The sequence below is a fragment of the Theropithecus gelada genome, chromosome 9 (assembly GCF_003255815.1).
Source record: "Theropithecus gelada isolate Dixy chromosome 9, Tgel_1.0, whole genome shotgun sequence".
Lineage (NCBI taxonomy): Eukaryota > Metazoa > Chordata > Mammalia > Primates > Cercopithecidae > Theropithecus > Theropithecus gelada.
Genome location: NC_037677.1, coordinates 89,763,583 through 89,786,397, shown reverse-complemented (window position 1 = coordinate 89,786,397; position 22,815 = coordinate 89,763,583). Strand labels below are relative to the sequence as shown.

The following is a 22,815-nucleotide window of genomic DNA, read 5'->3' as shown; positions in this document are numbered from 1 at the left end:
GTCCTAGTCATAGTCTTTCTGTCTATTCCACAACATGATCCACTCCGAAGTCCAGGAATTACAATAGATCTTGAGGAAAAATTAGGGAAAAAAAGGGAGGGAGAGTGGGAAAAGGGGCAGTTTACATGCTAGTTACAGCCAGGATCATGCAGGAGAATAGCCAGAAACCACTTGGAGGCCTCCGTAGAGACACATGGTGGTTTTTGACTTGAGTAGTTACAGATTGGAGCTGGCTCTTGAAATGTTGGTTGGAATTCAGGGTTATGCAGAAATGCCACCATGGACATTCAACCATTATGGTACCTCTTTATTTTGTTCCATCACCAGAATGTAATTTAAGTTCATGCTGCTTCTCTTTGTTTTAAACAACCGTAGTTGCAGGGAGAAGGAGAAAGAGACCCAAGAAAATATTTTAAAAATGCTTTATTAACTGGAGTGCAAAACAAAATTAGTTTCCTTCACTGCAAATAGTTAAACACATACAGGCAAAGAAGTTTATTTCATTAATTTAGTGTAAAAGCAAAAAAAAAAAAAAAAAGTCAACAATGTATATTGCCCACGCTATATGTCAACAGAATAAAAGAGCTTTTTATTGACTGGTAAACAAAACAGAACTCATTTTCTTTGCTCTGAATAATTAAACACAGACAGCAAAATAGTTCATCTTTTTAATTAAATAAATTTAATAAAATCAAAAGTGAAATGAAGCAAACATTTTAAAAACCTAACAGCGTTACAGAATAGGAGAGAAACGGGGATTCTGAAGATGTAGCCACACTTCAAGCAACCAGGAGCCCCAGGAGAGAGTGAAATGAGCAGATCTGTGCACCTGCCAGAAGGACTGAATGAATGCAGTCAACCTACAACATCATCATGACCCTTGTCCGTCTTCAGAGGTCCTCTGTTCTGGGTGTTGTGCAGCTAACAAAACTTTTTGGTACAGCTGAAGAGGCTGCAGCACACGGGCGACTTTGTTGCCAAACAGCCAAGCACTCCCCATCTTTCTAAAGCAGAACTGAGCTATTGCTCCCAGCGGGCCTGGTCAACAGAGGCTGCAGTGCAGGAGGGATGCAGCAGGTTCAGCCTGGCCACTTCCATAGTAAGAAGCAGGCAGATAGAAGATCAAGGGTTGCCAACCCAGTGTTATTCTAATACCTGCTGGCTTCTGGAACCTCTGCCCTGCCACTAACGGACCCCATTTTTTTTTTTTTGTCTCCAGGATCGAGAGTCTGTTGTTGGACCGCTTTCTCCCTGCTCCTCTTTCCCCAGTCTCCTTAGATGTGACCAAATGTATTTTGGGAGCATTCTATGCACTTGCATTCTCTCTCCTACTCAACTACAATCTCCTTGAGAGCTCTCATTGGTCTGGCCCACATTAAGGGCTCAAAAATGTTGCTAGAAACAGCACCTTCAGGTTCTTCCAGCTGCTCCATCAGGTGTCAGCTCCCTTTAGTAGACACACCGAAGGTGGCATGCTGGGCAGTGTTCACTCGTACCTGATTTCCTTGTCACTGACCTTTAATGTCCCATGCCTTGTGTGTCCACAGCCACTTTCAAGAACTCTTAGCTCTTATCAATATCTTGCTTGACAGAAATCACCTCCTTTTCCAAATCGATTGCTGAAACTTTATACCACCTTATCTACAAGGTGCACTGTCACTGATGATCAGAGAGTCCCAAGGCCTTAACCCCACCTGAGTCCAGTAGACTACAACTTATATTCTTTTTTTCTTTTTTCTGAGACAGAGTTTTACTCTTGTTGCCTAGACTGGAGTGCAATGGTGTGATCTTGGCTCACTGAAACCTCTACCTCCTGGGTTCAAGCGATTTTCTTGCCTCAGCCTCCCGGGTAGCTGGGATTACTGGCACCTCTCATCATGCCCGGCTAATTTTTTGTATTTTTAGTAGAGATGGAGTTTCACCATGTTGGCCAGGCTGGTCTGGAACTCCTGACGTCAGGTAATCCACCCGCCTCGGCCTCCCAGTGCTGGGATTACAGGCGTGAGCCACCGCACCAGCCCAATTTATATTCTTTAATTTTCTCATGTTGTAGGCGGGTCTTGTCCCAGGCTCTGTTCTTCTCTGAATGGTGTTTGTTGTTCCTTCCCCGCGCTACCTGTTTGTGCCCTGAGGGCAGAGAGGAAGTGGGAAAGGTCTGAGGGAGCAGCAGAATTCTCAGCTGCCTGAATCTTGGAGGGTAGCCTGGCTCTGGGGCAGGTGAGCCGATGGTGGGGGTGCTCCTCCTGGAGTCTTGGCTTGCCTGGTGATCCCGAGAGCTGCTCCGTCTTCGGCAGCTTGCTCACAGTGTGTTCCCTCTCTGTTGGGAATTGTGCTGATGGCCAGAAGCCCAAACTATTGCTTTTAGGGCTCATACTCTCCGGGGCGGTGGTGGGGGTCCTATCAGGGATTCTGGGGTCATTTTGCAAGCTCTGTGTGAGAGCATCTGCAGAGTTCTAATGGAATCCTGGTTATGTGGAGGCCTGCAGAGCAGAGCCGGCCCAGCTGCAGTATCATCCCTGTAGTTCCCACCCCACATCCGAGCCTCCCCATGAACCTTTTCCATCCTGTGCAGCCCCTGGCTTAACAGATGGCTCCAGCTTAAATACCGGCCATTTTCTCCTGGGCCCTGACTCAGACCACAAATTATGCTTCTTATTTTTAGCTCCTTCCCTTTTCTCCTATCATCCTAGCTGGTTTACAAAGAAGAAGTTATGTTGTATATAGTTCTGACTAATCCAAATAACTTCCCACTTTTTCGTTTTGACACAATTCAAGCTCAAACCCAGAATTTCCACATCATTCTGGACCATGGGTATTCCAGGGGGCTTAGCTGTGGGTAGTTGAGCAGAGCTCTTGACAAGTGGCATGCTCCCCTAATTCCCCTCTATCAAGGTGACAGTGGACTAAGCTAGGAGGCTTTTAGACTCACAATGCCCAGGTTAAAGCTTCCTCAGGTCATTCAATGTGCAGCTCAGCTTGCAAACCAATGTTTTAGGAAGACTTTTTAGAAAGATTGAGGCCTAGAGGGGATTTGACAAAACCCTATTGGGGGTTTTATTATACCATGTCAAAAACTCCTTTAACCAAAATGGAGACTCTGTAATAGAAGGATGTTCAGGGGTTCTTCAAGACCACAAGCTTCAGTCACTGTCAGAAGTTCTTAAAACAGTCCTCAAAAATTTGAAAATTCCAGCCAGACATGGTGGCTCATGCCTGTAATCCCAGCACTTTGGGAGGCCGAGGCAGGCGGGTCACTTGAGGTCAGGAGTTAGAGACCAGCCTGGCCAACATGGTAAAATCCCGTGTCTACTAAAAATGCAAAAATTAGCCAGGTGTGGTGACACACGCCTGTAATCCCAGCTACTTGGGAGGCTGAGGCAGGAGAATCACTTGAACCCAGGAGGTGGAAGTTGCAATGAGCCGAGATCGAACCACTGTACTCCAGCCAGGGCGAAAGAGCGAGACACAGTCTGAAAAAAAAAAGAATTAAAAATTCCACTTCTGGGTATATACCCAAAATAATTAAAAGCAGAGACTGGGTACCATCAGAGTTCTAGAATAGACACAGGATGCGGATAGTATTGCATGGCAGAATGCACAGGACATAACGAAACACAGCAACCTAAACCATTGCATGGCTCTTTGACAAGAGAAGGCACAGTGCCTGAAGATCTGTGGGAATATGTCTCATAAAGAAGGAGATATGCCAGCTGAGCAAGGATTTGGGGCAGGATATGGATCCAAGAGATTTTATGTGCCCATGAAGGAAGGCCTGAAGGGCTCATGGTCATTTCTGGTAGGCTGGTAGGTACTCAGCGTGGTTATTGTTGACCCTATCTTCTACTCTCTCAGTAAACCAGTAATTTAAAAAGAAAAAGGAAGGTTTGGGGCTGGGCACGGTGGTTCATGCCTGTAATCCCAGTATTTTGGGAGGCCGAGGAGGGCGGATCACGAGGTCAGGAGATCGAGACCATCCTGGCTAACACGGTGAAACCCCGTCTCTACTAAAAATACAAAAAATTAGCCAGGTGTGGTGGCGGGCGCCTGTAGTCCCAGCTATTCGGGAGGCTGAGGCAGGAGAATGGCATGAACCTGGAGGCGGAGCTTGCAGTGAGCCAAGATTGCGCCACCGCACTTCAGCCTGAGTGACAGAGTGAGACTATCTCAGAAAAAAAAAAAAGGAAGGTTTGATTTCCATTCCAATTTAAAATAAATTTACCTTATTTCCCTATTTTTATTTATATCTGACATTAAAATCTTTATTGTTATTTCTGATTAGAAAATTAATACTTTAGCTGGGTGCAGTGGCACATACCTGTAGTCGCAGCTAGTTGGGAGGCTGAGGCCAGAGGATCACTTGAGCCCCCAAGAGGTTGAGGCTGTAGTGAGCCATGATCATGCCATTGCACTCCAACCTAGTGACAGCGCAAGACCCTGCCTCAAAAAAAAAAAAAAAAAGAAAATTAATACTTCATTCAAAATCATTAAAAATGTGTAAGTTAGAAAGTAAAGTTTGCCATAATCTCTCCACTTTCTCCAACATAACTGCTGTTAACAATTTGAGTTACATTCCTCCAGACCTTCTTTATGAATATGCCAATATTAAAATATCTAATAGATTTACTTAAAATATACTCTTATTTATTTTGAGACGGAGTCTTGCTCTGTCAACCAGACTAGATGCAGTGGCACGATCTTGGCTCACTGCAACCTCTGTCTCCCAGGTTCAAGTGATTCTCGTGCCTCAGCCTCCCAAGTAGCTGGGATTACAGGTGTGCACCACCGTGCCCGGCTAATTTTTGTATTTTTAGTAGAGACGGGGTTTCACCGTGTTGACCAGGCTGGTCTTGAACTCCTGACCTCAAGTGATCCCACCCACCTCGGGCTCCCAAAGTGCTGGGATTACAGGCATGAGCCACTGCGCCCAGCCCAAAAAATATTCTTTTGTCATGGTTGCACACATGGATCTATTTAAGTCTTTTTATGAACTTTCATTCTATTTTATGGATGTAACGTAACTTGTTTAACAAGTGGCCTAGTGAAAGACGTGTACTGTTTTCATTTTTTTCCCTCCATTTCAATCAATGCCACAAGGGACATTCTAGTGCTTCTATCTTTGCTCACTCATATGAGCGCAAGAGGAACTGCTGGGTCCAAGAACATTCTCCCCTGTCATTTAATTCAGCACTACTTATTAGGTTTAGAATTGCATCTGCTAGAAATCCACATATAAATGAGGACAAAAGGCCTTTCACTGAAGCTTATGTCTGCTCATACTTTACAGAAATACCAGCGAAGGCGGAAGTACAGCCTGTCTGCCGTGTTTCATTCAGCCACCATGTTGCAAGATGTTGGTGAGGCCATTCAGTTTGAAGTCAGCATTGGGAACTATGGCAACAAATTTGACACCACCTGTAAACCTTTGGCGTCAACAACTCAATACAGCCGTGCTGTATTTGATGGTAAGATTGGCACTAACTGTTGTCTCCTCTGCACGTTTACAGTGGGTGCACCACGGGACTGGAAGCAAGCACTGTGTCTTCCCTCTGGCACTGTTCTCCCCAGCCTATGGTTAGCGGAAAGGAAAAGGTTGAATGAGGAAGAGAGTATGGTTGGGGTTCAGGCACCTTAAAGACTGGCCAAACCCAAGACATTGCAGGTCCCATTGCCAGAGGCTGAACCCCAATGCTACCCTCTCCCCGCCCAGCTTTAACATTGGTTTTTGCCATGTAAGACCCCAAGGTAGTCACTGTGCTAAGTACTGAGCTCCCCAAAGCAGCTTCTACCCCTACAAAGCCCCAGATCTTTCTTAGGTTGAGTAGTTGAAATGAATGGACTCTGGCTCAGATACTGGGAAATCATGCTTCTGATCTTCACTCTGTCACTCACAAGCCTGTGACCTTAACCGTATCACTGAATTCTAACCCTCAGTTTCTTTGTCTTCTCCGGAGTTGATGTGAGGATTAAATAGCTGTATTTGAACAAAGATGGGTGAGAAATGATCCCTGATTTTAAGGAGCTTACATTCTACTCTATAAAATAAATCATAATAGAAAGTAAAGTATGAGAATTTTCAATAAAACTGTCAACAAATTGAGAGTACAGAGAAGGGAGAGAGGAATACTGATCAAATTTCCCAACAGTATTGCCAGAGTTTTAACTTAATTTTTGTACAATCAGTTTTAAAATATAAGACATCCTAGAAAATATCAGCTAATAATTCTTAATCATGGTAAGGCTCTAGTACCAAACCCTATGTAGCCAGCTAAAGCTTTCAAAGAACAGGAAATTCTTTCCTTTTGCCCACTTCCAACAAAAACATTTATTTAGAATAACAATTTTTAGGGACTAACGTGTTCAGTCTAGCTTCCTATGTTGTCTGTATTTTCTGCTGCCACATTAGGAAACCATCTTTGATGTTCAGATGCATGGCCCTGAATCACTAAACGATCCTGAGATTGCTGTGCTCTGTCTACTAGGATGTCTCAGAGAAAATTTCAGAACGGACTGAATGAAAAAGAGCTTCCTAGTCTTCAGTTGCTTACTTGAGTCAAATTAAAGAACCAGATCACCTAAAGCTATTCCCTAAGCCTGTGGATTAATCAGCAGCTCAGTCTGCACATCTCTTTAATAAACATGCTGTCATTTTAAGTGTTCAGTGTTCATTGACCTCCAATGTTTTATACCAGGGAACTACTATTATTACTTGCCCTGGGCCCACACCAAGCCAGTTGTTACCCTGACTTCATACTGGGAGGATATTAGTCATCGCCTGGATGCGGTGAACACTCTCCTAGTTATGGCAGAACGACTGGTAAGTTTCTCTTTTTCTGCATTTCCTTTTCACCAAGCAGGGTGAATTAGGTCAGGCCACTATAACACAAAACAGTGCTCAATACAGTGATCAATAAGGTAAGAGCAATGTCTCTAGAAACAGCAGAGGTAGATGGTCCTAAGTTAGTATGGAGGTTCAGTGGTATTGGGGACCCAGGCTCTTACGCCCTGGTTGCTCTGCCATCACTCAGTAGTTATCATTGTCTGCATGGTAGAGGCAACTCACTACTACATCTGCCCTCCAGCCTGAGGGGAGCAGTGGTAAACAGTGGGGAGATGATGACATCAGCCTTTCTCTTGAAGGGAAAGATGCAGAAGTCATACTCCTAATTTCTACTCACTTTCCACTGGCCAGAATCCAGTCATACAGCCACATGTGACTCCAAGGAAGGTGGAAAATGTAGTCTTATGCCTGGGCAGACATATGCCCAGATAAAAATTTTCTTGCTGTGGAAGAGGGGAGGATGAAAAAGGTAGGAGTGGGGGTGGAATAGGAACTCATAGTTTCTGCCATAATTTTTGTGTGGAGAATGGTTCATTCCAATAGCAATATAAAACTCTGAGAATTTTGCAGTGGAAATCTCCACTGCAGGAAGAGGTAGCTTAGAGGAACCAATGTCTGACACATTCCACTCTTGCTGCAGACTAGAGGAACTTCTTTTGTTTGGAGGTTGGGGATTTCCTTTGGTGCAAACTGCACATATATGATATCTGTGATTATCCGTCTAGTTGACATTGGTCAACTAGATTGGCGAGGAGAAGGGGGATATGTTTGGGATATTTCTAACTAAGCAAAAATATTAAGTTACTTGGCCAGGTGCAGTGGCTCAGCCAGTAATCCCAGCACTTTGGGAGACCAAGGTGGGCAGATCATTTGAGGTCAGGAGTTAGAGACCAGCCTGGTCAGCATGGTGAAACCCTATCTCTACTAAAAATACAAAAGAAATTACCTGGGCGTGGTGATGTGAGCCTGTAATCCCAGCTACTAGGGAGGCTGAGACAGGAGAATCGCTTGAACCCAGGAGATGAAGGTTGCAGTGAGCCAAGAGGGCGCCATTACACTCCAGCCTGGACAGAGTGAGACTCTGTCTAAATATATATATATACACCAAGTTACTCCTGTCAGGTAGTGATAAAATCCATCTGGCTTTGGTGTTTTGATTTCCAAATTTTGTTAATATTAATTTTTTAAAGATCTAATCTCTACCAGGGCTAGACCAAAACATATGGGGTTTTAGGAGTATACTTGATCTAAAACTCTATGGGAAAATGTGGAATATTTTACATTGTAAAGGCAATCTGGGATGATAACTATAGGTTTAAATTGACTTAATCATAACTGTCCCTAAAATAAAGTTGCAGTTGATAGGCAATGTACATCTCAAAGGCATTGGTGGGGAATTAGTTGCACCTGTATTCTAACTGTGTTTGAGATGCTCTTCAGCAGTTTTCACCCTGGTTCTTCTTATCACCTCCCTCCACTGACCAAGCTGCCTAATGCGGACAGGACGGTGGCTTTCCCTTTCCCCTGACTGGGATTTTTGATACTCATGGTAGGCTCTTCTTCAGCTTCTCTGTTGGCAGGTGCTCAATGGGATAGAACCATATGTTCTGAGCTTATCTCGTACTTTCTCTGCCCCAGTCCGTAAATCACCATTTCTCCAAGCAACTGTTTCCTCTGAGTGGGGAATAGCATTTTAGAAACAAGATCTGGGTACTAGAGTGCTCACTACTACTGAAATATCATTGCTTCTAGGCCTTCTCGGCAAACGAATTTGCACACACACACATGTCTATTTATTTCTATATCTATCAATATATTAAAAGCCATGACTTCATAAAGATACTTCCAATTCCAGTCCAGTACCACAGGTTTATTCTAGTCCTCCGTGTTTCTGTATCTCTAACTTTCTTCTCCAGCAGTGAGAAATCTGGCCTTCGTTATCCTTAATATATTTGCTCCTTGGTTCAATCCTAAAATCTGTAGGTAAACCACTGTGAAAAATGAGCCTATTAATTAGAGTTCAATATGTTTATGGGTTTTGTTTGTTTGTTTTTTGCCTTTTAACAAAGAGTACATGGTCAAAATACTCTTTTGTTCCAAAAGTTACTTGGGTTAGTTTAGTGTAATTACATTATTCATCTGAAATGGAATTAGGTCTGTTTTATTTCTGGTTATATTCCACTTTAGGGTTCCCTCTCCTATCTTTGCTGGTTTCATTTTATTTGTTTTTTGAATATATAACAATACTTACGTGATTTCAAAAGTTAAACTATATGAAAAGGTATAATGGCATAATAAACAATTATCAATTATTTCCTCTCTTTTCAAATTCTTCAGCAAACAAATATAGAGGCTCTAAAATCAGGGATACAAGGTAAAATTCCTGCAAACCAGCTGGCTGAATTGTGGCTGAAGCTGATAGATGAAGTTATAGAAGATACGAGGTACAGTGATCTTACACCTATCTCAGAATTTTTATCTAGGCTCTCCTCCCTGAAATTCTAAGACTGTAAAGCCTGAGGAATTGTTTCTAATGTTTGTCTAAGAAGTGATTTTGAATTATTCAAACTTCGTAAAAAGCCCTCACTGGGAGGAGTGCCTGAATCACCACCAGGAAAAGCTCCACTTTCTGGTTTGGTGCCAGTTCTAAAGTAGCCTAGGGAGGCTGAGGCCCCAGTCCCGGAAGCACGTCCCAGGCAGCCTCAGGCAAGGGATGGGTAGGGGAGGAAGAAGCAAGCCTGAGCCTCTGCTTCTCATCAACCCAAGGATGACCCCCACCCTGGAGAAGGGTGACTTCTGGCTTCTACGGAGAATGGGATCTGGGGGTGGAGCATCGATTTTGCCATTCAGAACAATATCTCTAATTCATAAACATATTTTTAGAAACTGCCTTTTTACTTGCTCTTTTACTGAATGCCTAATGAACGTTGTGGCCAAGCCTCTGTTAGGCGAAACCAGTAGATTTGACTTGAACCAGCGGACCTTTCATAATCGATGAAGGGAAACCGCTCAGATCTTTTAGCATATGGAAGTCAAAGGGGGAAGTGATTCGTTACAAACTCATTTTAAATATTGGTTAATAAAGCAGTGGACAGGGAAGTTCTGAAAGAAAAGCATATTGAATGCTTTCCACAAGCAAAAAGGCCTTTATTCCCCACGCTGGGCTAACGCCCTAAGTCACCCTGTCTTCTTGTGCCTCCTAGTGGTAAAGCCGGTAATTGAAACGCAACCCAAATCAAAGTACTGCTGGAGCACTTGTTTAAATTCTGAATGTTAGAGCTGGGTCCTAAGGGATCATGTCCTTCAGTCTCCTCATCTTGTAAATGAGAAAACAGAGGCCCAAAGAGGTGAAATGACATACCTGATGCCCAGAGCTGGGTTTGACAACTCAGCCCCTCTTCCTGCCACATATTTCACAGTCAACATCTATTTGTCCAAGGCCCCAAGTGTGACTTTTGAACTAAGAGCTTCCAGATATCTTTTTGCCTCAAAGTCTCACTCTGGGGAATTAACCCTTCAAGTGCAATGCCATAGTTATTTAGGAAACCAAACAGAAACATGTGGTAATAACTTTCATGGGGAAAATGTCTGTGAATTTTAAGATTTACAGTCATCTATTTATACTTCTGATATGAGCTGTTTTTGAGGAATCAAATTGGAATCTTTTTAAACTTTATGTAACAGGAAATTCAGTGTTTAAGGGAAGTCATGCTAGGATTTTCTTCACTGAAGAAGCTGGGTGAAATTCAAGTGAGTGGAAATTCTAGGTAGGGACACTGTGAATAGAGCTTCCTGAACCTGGTGAAAACATCACCCTGTGTGCCACCAGATGCCATGGTGAGAGGGAAGGCCTGGCAGCAGAGGCTAATTCTGGCCCTAGCTCAGCTGTTCTCAGTAACCCTTGGGGGTCTCATCACAACACATCCAAGTTCTCATATTGAATGGAGATTTGGCCTACACGGGTGGTTCATAAATCTTTCTGGAGTTCATGGGCCCCTTTGAGAATCTGATAAGATGATGATGATAAAGATGACAACGAGATGATGACGAGGATGGCAACATTATTTAGACTTTGCTATGCAACTGTTCTAAATGCTTTCCATACAGCAACTCGTTTCCTTCTCACAACAGCCCTAAAAAGTATGTCCCACATTTGAAAATAGGAGGACAAGGAAGTAAGTGACTGGTCAAAACAATAGAACTAGTAAGGAATGGAGCCACGCTTAGTACCCAGGTGGTTGGCTCCAAAGCCTATGTTTATCATTACATCACACTACGTGTTGACACAGATAGACACAGTTTTCTTTGTAAGTTCCAGAGTTTCACAGACCTTCTAAGACCCACCCACAGACTGCTTAGAGGCCCAGGATTCCCTAAGTTAAGTATGCTTCAGCTACATGGTCTCTAACCTCCCTCCTTCCATTATTTGGGGGTCTGTAAAATGATTATAGGAAGCAAAAGAAGGGAAAGCCAGTTTCTCTCAGCTGCCACTGTTTCCATCTTCTTTCCAGTGACTCTTTGGGCCATAAGTTAAGCCCTAAGGCCTAAAATAGCTTTGGGATTTTCATCTCCCTGTATTCCTTATGAACATTAAGAGACTGGCAGTCTGCTCTGGCAATGCCAGATGCACTCAACTCCAGCGTAAACCAGGCGATGCTTGTAGATTCAGTTAGGAGGTCGATGTGGTTTGCAAGACGGACATCAAACATAAATGTATTTGACCGTTCTGAAGCCTAAAATTAGGTTATTCTTCAAATCCTCTCTTTCTTTTTGTCTTCCTTTTTCTAGATACACATTGCCTCTCACAGAAGGAAAAGCCAACGTCACAGTTCTCGATACTCAGATCCGAAAGCTGCGATTCAGATTTCTCTCCCAGATACATGAGGCGGCTGTGAGGATGAGGTCGGAAGCCACAGACGTGAAGTCCACACTGGCAGAAATTGAGGACTGGCTTGATAAATTAATGCAGCTGACTGAAGAGGTAGGACTTTTAAACTACACGAACGTCACCTGATATGGCAGAAGGGCTCTGCGAAATGGCACCAAGAATAGGGTGGTGGAAAGAGAATCTACTACATTATCTTGGGTATTGAGCAGATCTGACAGATTGTAAAAATCAATGAGTAACTGGGTTGAGGATGCTAATGATGAATGTGATTGAAATCAGAGCAGGGGAATAATTTTGAGTTGGTGATCTTGGAAATGTCTTCAAAAGTGGACAAATCATTATTTTCATGGTACTGTTGGAGAATATTTTGAATGATCTTTGTAGTTCAGAGGATTAAAATATCAGCTTTGGCTGGGGTTGGGAAGACCTGAATTTGAACCTTGCTTCTACCATGTATAACATTGGGCAAGTTATTCAACCTCTCTGAGCCTCAGTTTCCCCATCTGTAAAATGGAGATAAACATAGCGCTTACTAGTTAGCTTTGTTGTGTGACGATTTTAAAAAGATGGTGGTTGTAAAAATGTCCATCAATGATAGACTGGATTAAGAAAATGTGGCACATATACACCATGGAATACTATGCAGCCATAAAAAGGATGAGTACATGTCCTTTGCAGGGACGTGGGTGAAGCTGGAAACCATCATTCTCAGCAAACTATTACAAGGACAGAAAACCAAACACTGCATGTTCTCACTCATAGGTGGGAATTGAACAATGAGAACATTTGGACACAGGGCGAGGAACATCACACACTGGGGCCTGTCGGGGGTTGGGGGACTGGGGGAAGGATAGCATTAAGAGAAATACCTAATGTAAATGATGAGTTGATGGGTGCAGCAAACCAACATGGCACATGTATACCTATGTAACAAACCTGCACGTCGTGCACATGTACCCTAGAACTTAAAGTATATATATGTGTGTATATATATGTGTGTGTGTATATATACATATGTATACTTTATATATGTATACACATACACATATATATATATATGTATACACACACACACATACACACACTTTAAATTCTCTTCCTATCTCTCAGAAATCAGAGGGTTAGTAGGTAGTCATATTTGTGGGTAGAAATACACTTGAAAAAGCACACAGGATTATAGGTAATTTAATTCTCTACTTTTGTATGCTTTGGTACTTTCACAGGGTTTTATAGTGGACTTAGGAGAAGCGATTTTTTATACCACTCTGTGCCAATAGGGACATTTGAATATCCAGCCCTGGAAGCCGGATTATCTCCTTTACAATCAGAAAAAAAGAGGTTTGAAAACAAAATTAATATTTCAGATTTGGCAAATATTGGACGGTGAGCCAGAGACCCTGTGTCCTGTAAAATATATGCAATTTATAACCCTTTGACTGCTGCTGGTGACTTTCTTCAAATGATGCTTGAGATAAGATGGAATATTTTCTAAGATACCTCCCAGAGAAGAGTAGGAGGGGCTTTTGCTAGGTGAAGCTGTGCCTCTGCTTCTCACCCTTCCCTTTGGCCTGCCTCCCGGCCCTGCAAACTCACAGTGTGGTTCTAGAAGATGGGAGCTCAGGAATTTGAGACAGAGCCCTAACCACAGCATTTCTTTGCTAAATGAGTCCCTGAGGGTCCAGCCTGCAGGGTCTTCAGTCCCTCTCCATTTAGACTAACCATGGCTGTGCTTCCTCTTCCATCCAATCCTCATGACCAGCCACAGAACAGCATGCCTGACATCATCATCTGGATGATCCGGGGAGAGAAGAGACTGGCCTATGCACGAATTCCCGCACATCAGGTCTTATACTCCACCAGTGGTGAGAGTGCATCTGGAAAATACTGTGGGAAAACCCAAACCATCTTTCTGAAGGTACATGTCTTCACTGTGTCACGTGAAACACACTAAATGCAAAAGCTGTATTCCCGAGAAGGGGCTGCTTTATGTCATTTGCTAATCATTGAACGGTGAGGGTGTTTGGGGTCAATTCTAGCCCATTCTGGTCCCTCCCTCTGGGGTGATCATTCTGAGAGTGTGATCTGAGGTTGGCTGGTTTTCAATCAAGGACACCTCCTTAGATGTCTTTGTGACGTTAATATAAACATGGCATTGTGAATGCTTTGCTTTCTGGCATGAATATTTCACTTCTAATGTCTCATGCAAGGCAGTGCCTTTCTTCCTTTCGTTCTAGTGAATGTTGGGGAAAGAAAGAGAAAGCGGTAGAGCTGGTCCATGGAATCTGTTGCTCTAACCAAATGAGCAATAGATTGAATCAATTTCAGTTTGATGAACCAATCAAAGTGAACATTTTTGACAATCATAACTTTAGGGAAGATATTCTGAATATTTTTTGAGTCATAGACCCTCTTAAGTGCCTGACGAAAACCACAGGCCGTATCCTCCAGGGAAATGCACACTGCACGTGCAGCTAATATTCTGCATAGAATTTAGGAGCTTTATACAGCCCATAAGCCCATTCTAGGGTCCCGTATTAAGAACTCTGTGTGTGCATATGGGGAATCAAAGGTGAACCTAGGGCTGGAAACAAAGAAATCAGAATAGTTTCCATCCATATGTTTTGACATCTTCTCTCTGGCCAACCCCAACTGGAGTTCTTTGGATTTGGGACACAGAAATAACAATTAAGAAGAGAAAAGGCAGAGTCGGGAGAGTGTTCTCTTCAAACAAGGAGATTCTGCTAACTTTTAATAAATTTACTCATTGCTCTTTAATCAGGAGGGTGTAAATAGAATCAGAGTGATTATCTTCTTTCAAGTGTCTCTTGGTAGAATAAATTTTACTTAAGATAGAACCACAATTATAATTGACCTCAGCAGTGGGTGGAAGCAAACTGATTAATAAATAAAACTTCACAGGGGGTGGGAGAGGAGACAAAGGCACCTTCTCTGTGTTAGGTTTTAGAAGTTAGTGGATAAACAGCAAAATGCTTTTAAGAGAATGTTTTATATATTTATTGATTTTGTTAACACTCATTACACAGTTTAGGGAGCTGTTTAACTCGTGAGTTTTTTTGGTCTTGAGATCCCTTTATACTTTAGAAAAAAAAGATTGAAGACCCCAGAGAGCTTTGATTTATGTGGGTTATACCTATCAATATTTACTGTAATAGAAATCAAAACTGATAAATTTTTAAAATATTTATTGATTAACCATAAAAATAACCCATTACTAACATAGATTACATCAATTATGTATTTAATTTAAAATGTTAGCATAATTGTTAACATAAACTATGTATTTTTACAAAATACATTTTGTGTAGTAAATCAGAAAGCAGTGAGACTATTTTACATTTTTGCAAACTTCTTTAATGTCTTGCTGAACAGAAACATAACTGGATTCTCTCATCTTCTTGTGCATTTAAGCTGATGGAATTAGTTATTTGGTTGAAGTATATGAAGAGGATCTGGCCTCACATAGATATGTAGTTGGAAAAGGGAGGAGTATTATAATAACCTTTTCAGATAATTATGAATATTCATCTTTGATATAACACCAAACTCAAGTGGTAGCTTTTAAAAAGGTTAATTGCAATGTGAAACCTGAAACCATATCAATGAATTTTTCATACTCAGCTACATTAAAATCCTTGGTCTTTCTTGGACTTTGAATGACTCTTTTATTCATGCATGATTTTGTAACATAATGTACAATCATTTGGAAAATTCATGGAATTATGTAGATCACTGAGTTATGACACATTTTATCAAACAATATTGAAAAAAATCACACTTTAAATCACATTTGTTAATATCACTTATCAGAAAGTCTTTGTGTGTTGGGAAGCTATCAAACTTACTGTTACAGATTCAAGTTTTCCAACACTCTATTATTTTACTTGAAAGCTTGAATTTTGTCGTCACCAACAAATAAAGAGTTCTTTTCCTTGGAGTGAGAGGCTCGCTTTGTTTATGTTAAAAAAAAAAAAAAAATGCCTGCCCCATACTCAAATTGGAATAACCACGTTATTCAATTGCAGTTTTAAGTAAAAGTGATATTTGTCAATTGCAGTTTTAAGTAAAAGTGATATTTCATTTTTCAAAAATCTAGTTCAACTTACAACTCAAAAAATTGCACAAGAGCTTTTTCTCAAGACAACCATCATATGCCAATATGCAGCAGAAGTGCTTCGCGTCTACTTCCCATGTCATCGCACAAAATATTAACAAGACATGTATTCAAGGGTCGAGATTTAATAAGATTGGTAATCTTGTCTGGGCACAGTGGTGCACGCCTGTCATCCCAGCACTTTGGGAGGCTGAGGTGGGCGGATCGTTTGAGTTCAGGACTTCAAGACCCGACCGGGCAACATAGCAAGACCCCCCGTCTCTACAAAAAATACAAAAATTAGCCAGGCATGGTGGCATGCATCTGTAATCCCAGCTACTCTGGCAGCTGGGGTGGGAGGATTGCTTGAGCCCAGGAGGTCAAGGGTGCAGTGAGCCGAGATTGAGCCACTGTACTCCAGCAACAGAGTGAGACTCTGTCTCAAAAAAAATTAGTAATCTTTACTGCTTGATCAACAGAATCCTTTTATTTTTATGTTTTTGCACAGGGGAAAAGAAGGAAAAGATAATTCTTTAGTGAAACTGGAATTTTGTTTCTTTACTGAGATTGCAGTTATTATTACTATTACTTTTACTGTTACCACTAGGTCCAGTTTGGCAATCCTGCCTTGATTCCTGCTACAGCGCAGGAGTTTTTTCCACTGTTGCTTCTGCACCACCCGTGCAAGTACCAATACAGTAAAGAAGATAAATACCATGTTAGTGTTATTAGAAAAATTGTTTTGAACTTGTGGACCTCCTGAAAATGTCTCAGGGACTGGTAGGAATCTATGGATCACACTGCGAGATCTGCTGCTTTAATTGTGATTTTAATCTTTGCTGTAGGGTCATCTGGAAATGTTTTAACTGAAGCAAACATAAAATTAGACTGGTGAGAGCAATGATTAGATGTTCACTCTGCTTTTGGCTTTAACATAATATCACAGTCCGTGCTGTGCCTAATGTAACATCACATGCTATTGTTCATCTCACAGTATCCACAGGAGAAAAACAACGGGCCAAAGGTGCCTGTGGAGCTGCGGGTGAACATCTGGCTAGGCTTAAGTGCTGTGGAGAAGAAGTTTAACAGCTTCGCAGAAGGAACTTTCACCGTCTTTGCTGAAATGGTACCTTTAATAATTCACTATCTTTTCTTCTTTGGTTGGGGGAGGGATACTTTTACTTTTCACCTTTATGGAAAACATTTACATACCAAAAACGACCACAGCCCTCCTTACCATCCCCTAAAATCCCATCCAAGGGATCTTAACCTAAGGGGATAAGAGAAGATGCTCTTGAGATTTTATTGTCAACATCAGAACACACCATGGTGATGAACACTTTTGTGCAATAATTCCAAGAGATGACTTAAATGACTTCCACTGCAATGCTCCCAGCAGTACTGAAAATGGGTGCCTTTCTAGCTCTCAAAACTAGAGCTCTGTAATAATCTTATTGGTGCCTCATGCAGGAACACTAAGTAGAGTACACACACACACACCCCAACCCAGGAGAGGGGACTCTTGAGATGTTCACATCTTGATAAGCTTACTTGGGGTAGAGGGTCTTAAAACCCGTGAAGACCCATTTCACACTTAAGGGAAGCCTCAGATAGACTCGTCCAGGAGCAAAAAAAAGCTGCCTGAATACTTCAAAAACAATAGAGATAATTTGTAAAACTTTCACTGAGCTTAAAATCCACCTAGTTAATGAAAAGTCTCATTACAATTAAACCAATGAAAACAATGTTCACAAACGTTTACAGCTAAAAGTAGAATTATTTTGATTTTTTAATACTATTTTTAACTCAAGTGCTTATTGACTTAAATTTGCTAGATGTATTTGGTGGGTCTCTTCTGACAATTTTCAGATGAACACCGCTCTACACATAGGCCTTCATGCTCAAATCAATGAGGAGAAGGCTGTCATCATTTTAGCTAATCTAGAAATCTGGTCCTGCTACCCACCGCTATGCCTGGCAGCTGGTTCAGGACTGTGGCTCTGATCTGCTTGCTAGGCATGACCATCTTTTATTTTTACTTTTTATTAATTCAACAGTTCCTGGCACATAATAGGTCCCAATGCATGTTTATTGAATGAATAAATAAATGATGACAATTTATCCTACTGTCCACCCAATCATTCATTCCTCCCTCCATCCATCCATCTGTCCATCAGAGCTTTTAGGGAGTGGTGGTTTCATGCCAGGCACTGAGCCAGGTAGCCAGCTGCTGAAGATGATGAAGAAGCCAAGCCTTGTCCTCAAGGATCTCACAGTCTATTGCAATGATTGCAAAACTGGGTATCTTGTTAAGCATGCGGACTCCAGGGGCACCCTGGGGATTCTGATTCTGTAGCTTAGGTTAGGGATTAGCACCAGTGGTGATTCCAACATGGGGCGACAGTGGGGACCACTTTAAGAAACAGTGGAATGTGTGGGAAACACACAAGCCCTCGCACTCAGGCTTGGAAGTGCTAGTGAAGATAGAGGGTGTGCTGGAGGCCACGAGGGAGGCCCTGAGTGGAGGATGTTGACGTCCAGGCAGCCGGATCGTGTGGAGTAGGGGCTTCATGGCATATATAAGGAGAGGCTCATTCCTGCCTTCCTGTAGGATTTCTTGGCATCCACCTGCTCTCCAGCTCTGTGGCTGGGTCTAAACCTGGAGAAAGCAGCCCTGAGCAATGATCGACCAGCCCAGGCCTTCCTTCCACTCTTTCCCATTTTCGGATCCTTCCCTGCATAGAGTGAAGCCTGAGTTTCAACTCATGTAGAGAGATGATCCACCCATTTCTGTTGTTCTGTGTGACTCACCTGTGAGTACAAGCAGAGGCACATTCATAATAATAATGGAAATTTTACTGGCTCTTGCCTTCATGTGCTAATACTAGCACTTAATTTTCTACAAAATTTCCTCCCGAGATTTCTGGGAGTCTTTGAGGTGCTTCACATGTGCTTGCTCATGAGTACTTTTTTCTTACTGTCCTGCCCTAGTCCTGCTGACTAAAGCCACAGCACTCAAAGCCACTTGAGGCTCCCATCTCCACTGCTGCTGATACCCTCTTGTCCATGCCAAAGTCTTTGCCTGGATTTTACTAAAGCTATGCTGGCTTCCAAGCAGAACAGCAGGAAAGTCTTGCTCTCCATTCTGTGTCCATGTCATGTGACCCCAAGCCCTAAGGTCCCTTAGGATAACAGTTCCTTTACTTTCTGCCCGAAGCGCATCTCCCCTCCAGGCTGAGAGCCAGTATCTGAGATAGGCACTATTGTGTCCTCTTGATTCCAATTTCCTAATCAGGCCCCCACTCAAATCTCCTCCTTTCTCCTTCAGCCGAAAACTTTCGTATGGCTTATGCAAATCATCTCAGTGGATTCATCAGCAGACAATTGGAAATTCTAGTTTGGATCCAAACAGGGACACCCACCACACTGGCAAATCTCTACCCTCTCCGTGGTTGCCATGATGAAGAGCAGATCATCATGCATTTATAGATTCTAACTTGGAAAGGATGCCTTAGAAGCCAGAGTGTGCCATTGCCATTCAGCCTGCTTCCCAGAGAGGCCCTGGTCTCCTTGCCACACTCCAGATGGAATGAAGGCTCATAACTTTTAGGTCCAATAAGGGCTGGGTACTAAAGGACCTTCAGGATTCAGATGGGTTTTTTGGTGGAAATGGCAGCATTAATTGTATATTGTTTCTACAGGGAAATGTGCCCCAAGTTCTCAGCAGTAGACTTACAAATAAATTTTATAAAATCTGCTCATTCATAAGCTGAGGACATTCATAGGTATTTAAAAGATACGGTTCGCAGAACTATCTTGAGCCATTCAAAATTATAATAGAGACAATTAGGATGCTGTATCGTTCACAATCATTTGCACGTTTAAACTCCAGAACGACTCTATAGGAGAGGTAGCATTATCCTCAGTTTTCAGATGAGAACACTGAGTCTTAGAAAGGTGAATGATTTATCCAAAGTTGCATAATCAGTAACAACTCAGATTAGGTCCATACCTTCTGAGCATAAAGCTTTATTCTGTTTTCTCTGGTTGTCTAGCCTAAGTCCTCAATTAACTTGAAAATGTATGTGCTAGCTTTATTTTTTGCTCTCTGATGGCGTTTCTCCAATTTTATCTCTTTTTTAATAGTATGAAAATCAAGCTCTCATGTTTGGAAAATGGGGCACTTCTGGATTAGTAGGACGTCATAAGTTTTCTGATGTCACAGGAAAAATAAAACTCAAGAGGGAATTTTTTCTGCCTCCAAAAGGCTGGGAATGGGAAGGAGAGTGGATAGTTGATCCTGAAAGAAGGTAAGTTGTCTATTTTCTGAGTGAAAAGGATAGCAATGAGATCTTTCTCTAGAAATTGCTAGATATATTATATCTCCATCATCATTCTTGATAATATTTGTGTAACACCCACTGAGCAAAACTAAGTCCATTGAAATTTATAGCAAGTGGAAAGATGTTCCACCATAAGACAGGCAAATATAAAAAGCACCTGGTAACTAACATTTTGAGAACTTATTATGCTTGACCGTGTCAGGCAGTATGCTGGGCACTGGCATCATCTTTAATCTTTACTACAGCCCTACAAGGGAGGCAGTGGCAAGAAGGATCTGAGATTTGACACTACTTGCAAGCAAACAAGGTCTCCCGTGACAGTTTCACAGATGCCGGCACATGACTCCTGGGTTAGAATAAAAGAACTTTATTGCCCACAGCAATAGCAATGCCAGAGTATCAATATTTGCTCGACTTCTTCATGCCCCAATTCCCACAGAGTGACATGAAGAGGGCCAGATGACACTTGTACACACAGTGGATTGAGTTATATGAGAGAACTCTAAGCTTAGGGGACTTGCATTTTTTATAATGGGCAGTAAGCAGGCTGGCCCTTTGCTGTGCAGAGAGACACTATCTCAGGGTGCCCCATATCAACATCTTTGAGAAGATAGCCCATAACAAAGGTAGTCGGTGCCTGAGCTCGCAAGATGCGCAGAAACACAAGAGACTCGCAGAGAATTATCTCCCAACAAGTAGTAGTAGTATCTCCACTTTGCAAATGAGGAAACTGAGATCTAGAGAGATTAAATAACTTGTCCAAAGGCACATAGCTTGTCAATGATATAGTTGGGGCTAGAATCCAAGTCTAGCATGGGCACCAAAACCACTACTCAACTATTATGCTAGAACGTCTGCAAGAAGCAGTAGGAGGTACACTGTAAGTGGATGAATTCCATATATGTGAACTACATCTCAAAAGCTGTTATTAAAAAGAAAAAAATAGACAGTAGAAGGTGGTAAAGATGGTTTCCTTGGAGTCTGGGGGACACTGTAGCCTGTTTTCTAAATGCTGCCAACAACATTAGAACCAGCATTCCCTCTTCTTGCCATCTTATGACAGCATCCTTGAGTTGGGAGGGAAGAAGCTTGTGAAGTTGAATTTTAAAGGCCTCTAACTAGAGTTTGGTCTCTCTGTTGTTCATTTCCTGTGATTGCATAGGCATGAGGGAGGGAGGGAGGGAGGGAGGGAAGCAAAAATACTGCTCTCTTAAGACTCAAACATGCTTGCTTGCTTGTGATTGCTTTCAATTCAGGCAGCTTGCTCTGGGTGGAGTTGGGGGAGATTAGTGAGGGGAGGGAAAATCGGGTTTGAATTGGCTGGAAGGAAGGAAGGTTAGTGAGGACAGGAAAAGGATAGGGAAATTGTGACAGAAAAAGCAGAAGGTCAAAGCATGTCAGGGCTGGATGGAATCCTAGAGGCAGCAGTCAGGGCTTTTACTCTCCTTTTTTGAGGCCCGGAGAAGTGATGCCCAATTTATATAAATGATTGGGACTATTTGCTTTTTGATTCCTTTCCTGTGCTGGATTCTAGGGGAGAATACAGCAGAGAAAAGATGCAGAAACAATGAAGGAAAAACCCCCTCATTTGAGTAGGTTACCTGGCAGAAGACTTGAGTCAAAGTTGAAACCTCTGTAACTTTCCTCTGTGGGTTGTCCAAAGAATCCCAAATCCAAGAGGAAAATTAACATGGCAGAGAGTCCGTATGGATTTCCCAAATGCCCAAATGGAGTTTGCAGTCTTAAATGACCTGGTTTGGCTGTCTACCTAGGAACTCTCCAGAAAACTTAAACTCCTCCCTTCAGTTTGTGTTAGCAAGCCGCATTTGGCTTCATGAGACTGTCTCCACTGTTTTAAAAAATAGTGGGGACAGCTCCCTTTTCTTTTGAACTGTTAGCCAAGAGTTTCATTGAGAAAAAGCTGAGCAGCCCCGAACTGCAACAGAAACATGGAAGGCTCTGTCTGTGGTCTCTGTAAGAAGCTGCCCACAATACTGGTTTCCCAGACCCCATCCTCATTACTGAGAAGGAGCAACCTTGCTAATGTGAGGAGGTCTCTATGATTTAGGTCACATTGTTCCAGCAGGCCCTTTCTTCAAAGGAATGTCAAAAGCGATGAGTACAAAGAGGAATTTGGAGTCAGAACCAACAGGGGTAAAGTGAGGAGGGAAGTGGTACCACTCCCAGGGTGTAGATGCTTCCTGAGTGTTGGCAATCGCGGAGGCTGCCAGTGACCCGGTCTCCTTGGGTAACTCGAGCCCTCCCCGCCCCGCAGCTTGCTGACTGAAGCAGATGCGGGTCACACGGAGTTCACTGATGAAGTCTATCAGAACGAGAGCCGCTACCCGGGGGGAGATTGGAAGCCAGCCGAGGACACCTACACGGATGCGGTGAGTGGCCTGCTCCGGAGAGAAACTCTCACCTGTCACCTCTGATCGCGATCTGTGGGGAACCCAGCAGCCACCTGGCTTGGGCTTTACCCTCTCCTCTGCTCCATCTTATGTTCTGCAGAGTCTTCCACTTACAGCTTAAGCCACACAAGTGCCACAATAAGTATTTTCTTTAGAATAGAAAGGAGGCCTATTTAACTAGATGTTGAAACATGATATAGTTTGGATTGTGCAAATTTTTTAGG

At 42.5% G+C, this 22,815-nt stretch overlaps 1 protein-coding gene across 2 annotated transcripts in view; it reads left to right on the top strand.

Annotated features, from left to right (window-relative positions):
• Window positions 1-22,815, top strand: part of MYOF (myoferlin) — a 171,706-nt gene that overhangs the window by 90,946 nt on the left and 57,945 nt on the right. For both annotated transcript variants that reach the window (XM_025396191.1, XM_025396190.1), the window contains 8 exons: window positions 5,285-5,462; window positions 6,690-6,814; window positions 9,176-9,282; window positions 11,627-11,819; window positions 13,486-13,641; window positions 16,832-16,963; window positions 19,984-20,147; window positions 22,456-22,570. In XM_025396191.1, coding sequence (XP_025251976.1) covers window positions 5,285-5,462; window positions 6,690-6,814; window positions 9,176-9,282; window positions 11,627-11,819; window positions 13,486-13,641; window positions 16,832-16,963; window positions 19,984-20,147; window positions 22,456-22,570 — 1,170 coding nt within the window. The remainder of the gene's footprint in view (window positions 1-5,284; window positions 5,463-6,689; window positions 6,815-9,175; window positions 9,283-11,626; window positions 11,820-13,485; window positions 13,642-16,831; window positions 16,964-19,983; window positions 20,148-22,455; window positions 22,571-22,815) is intronic.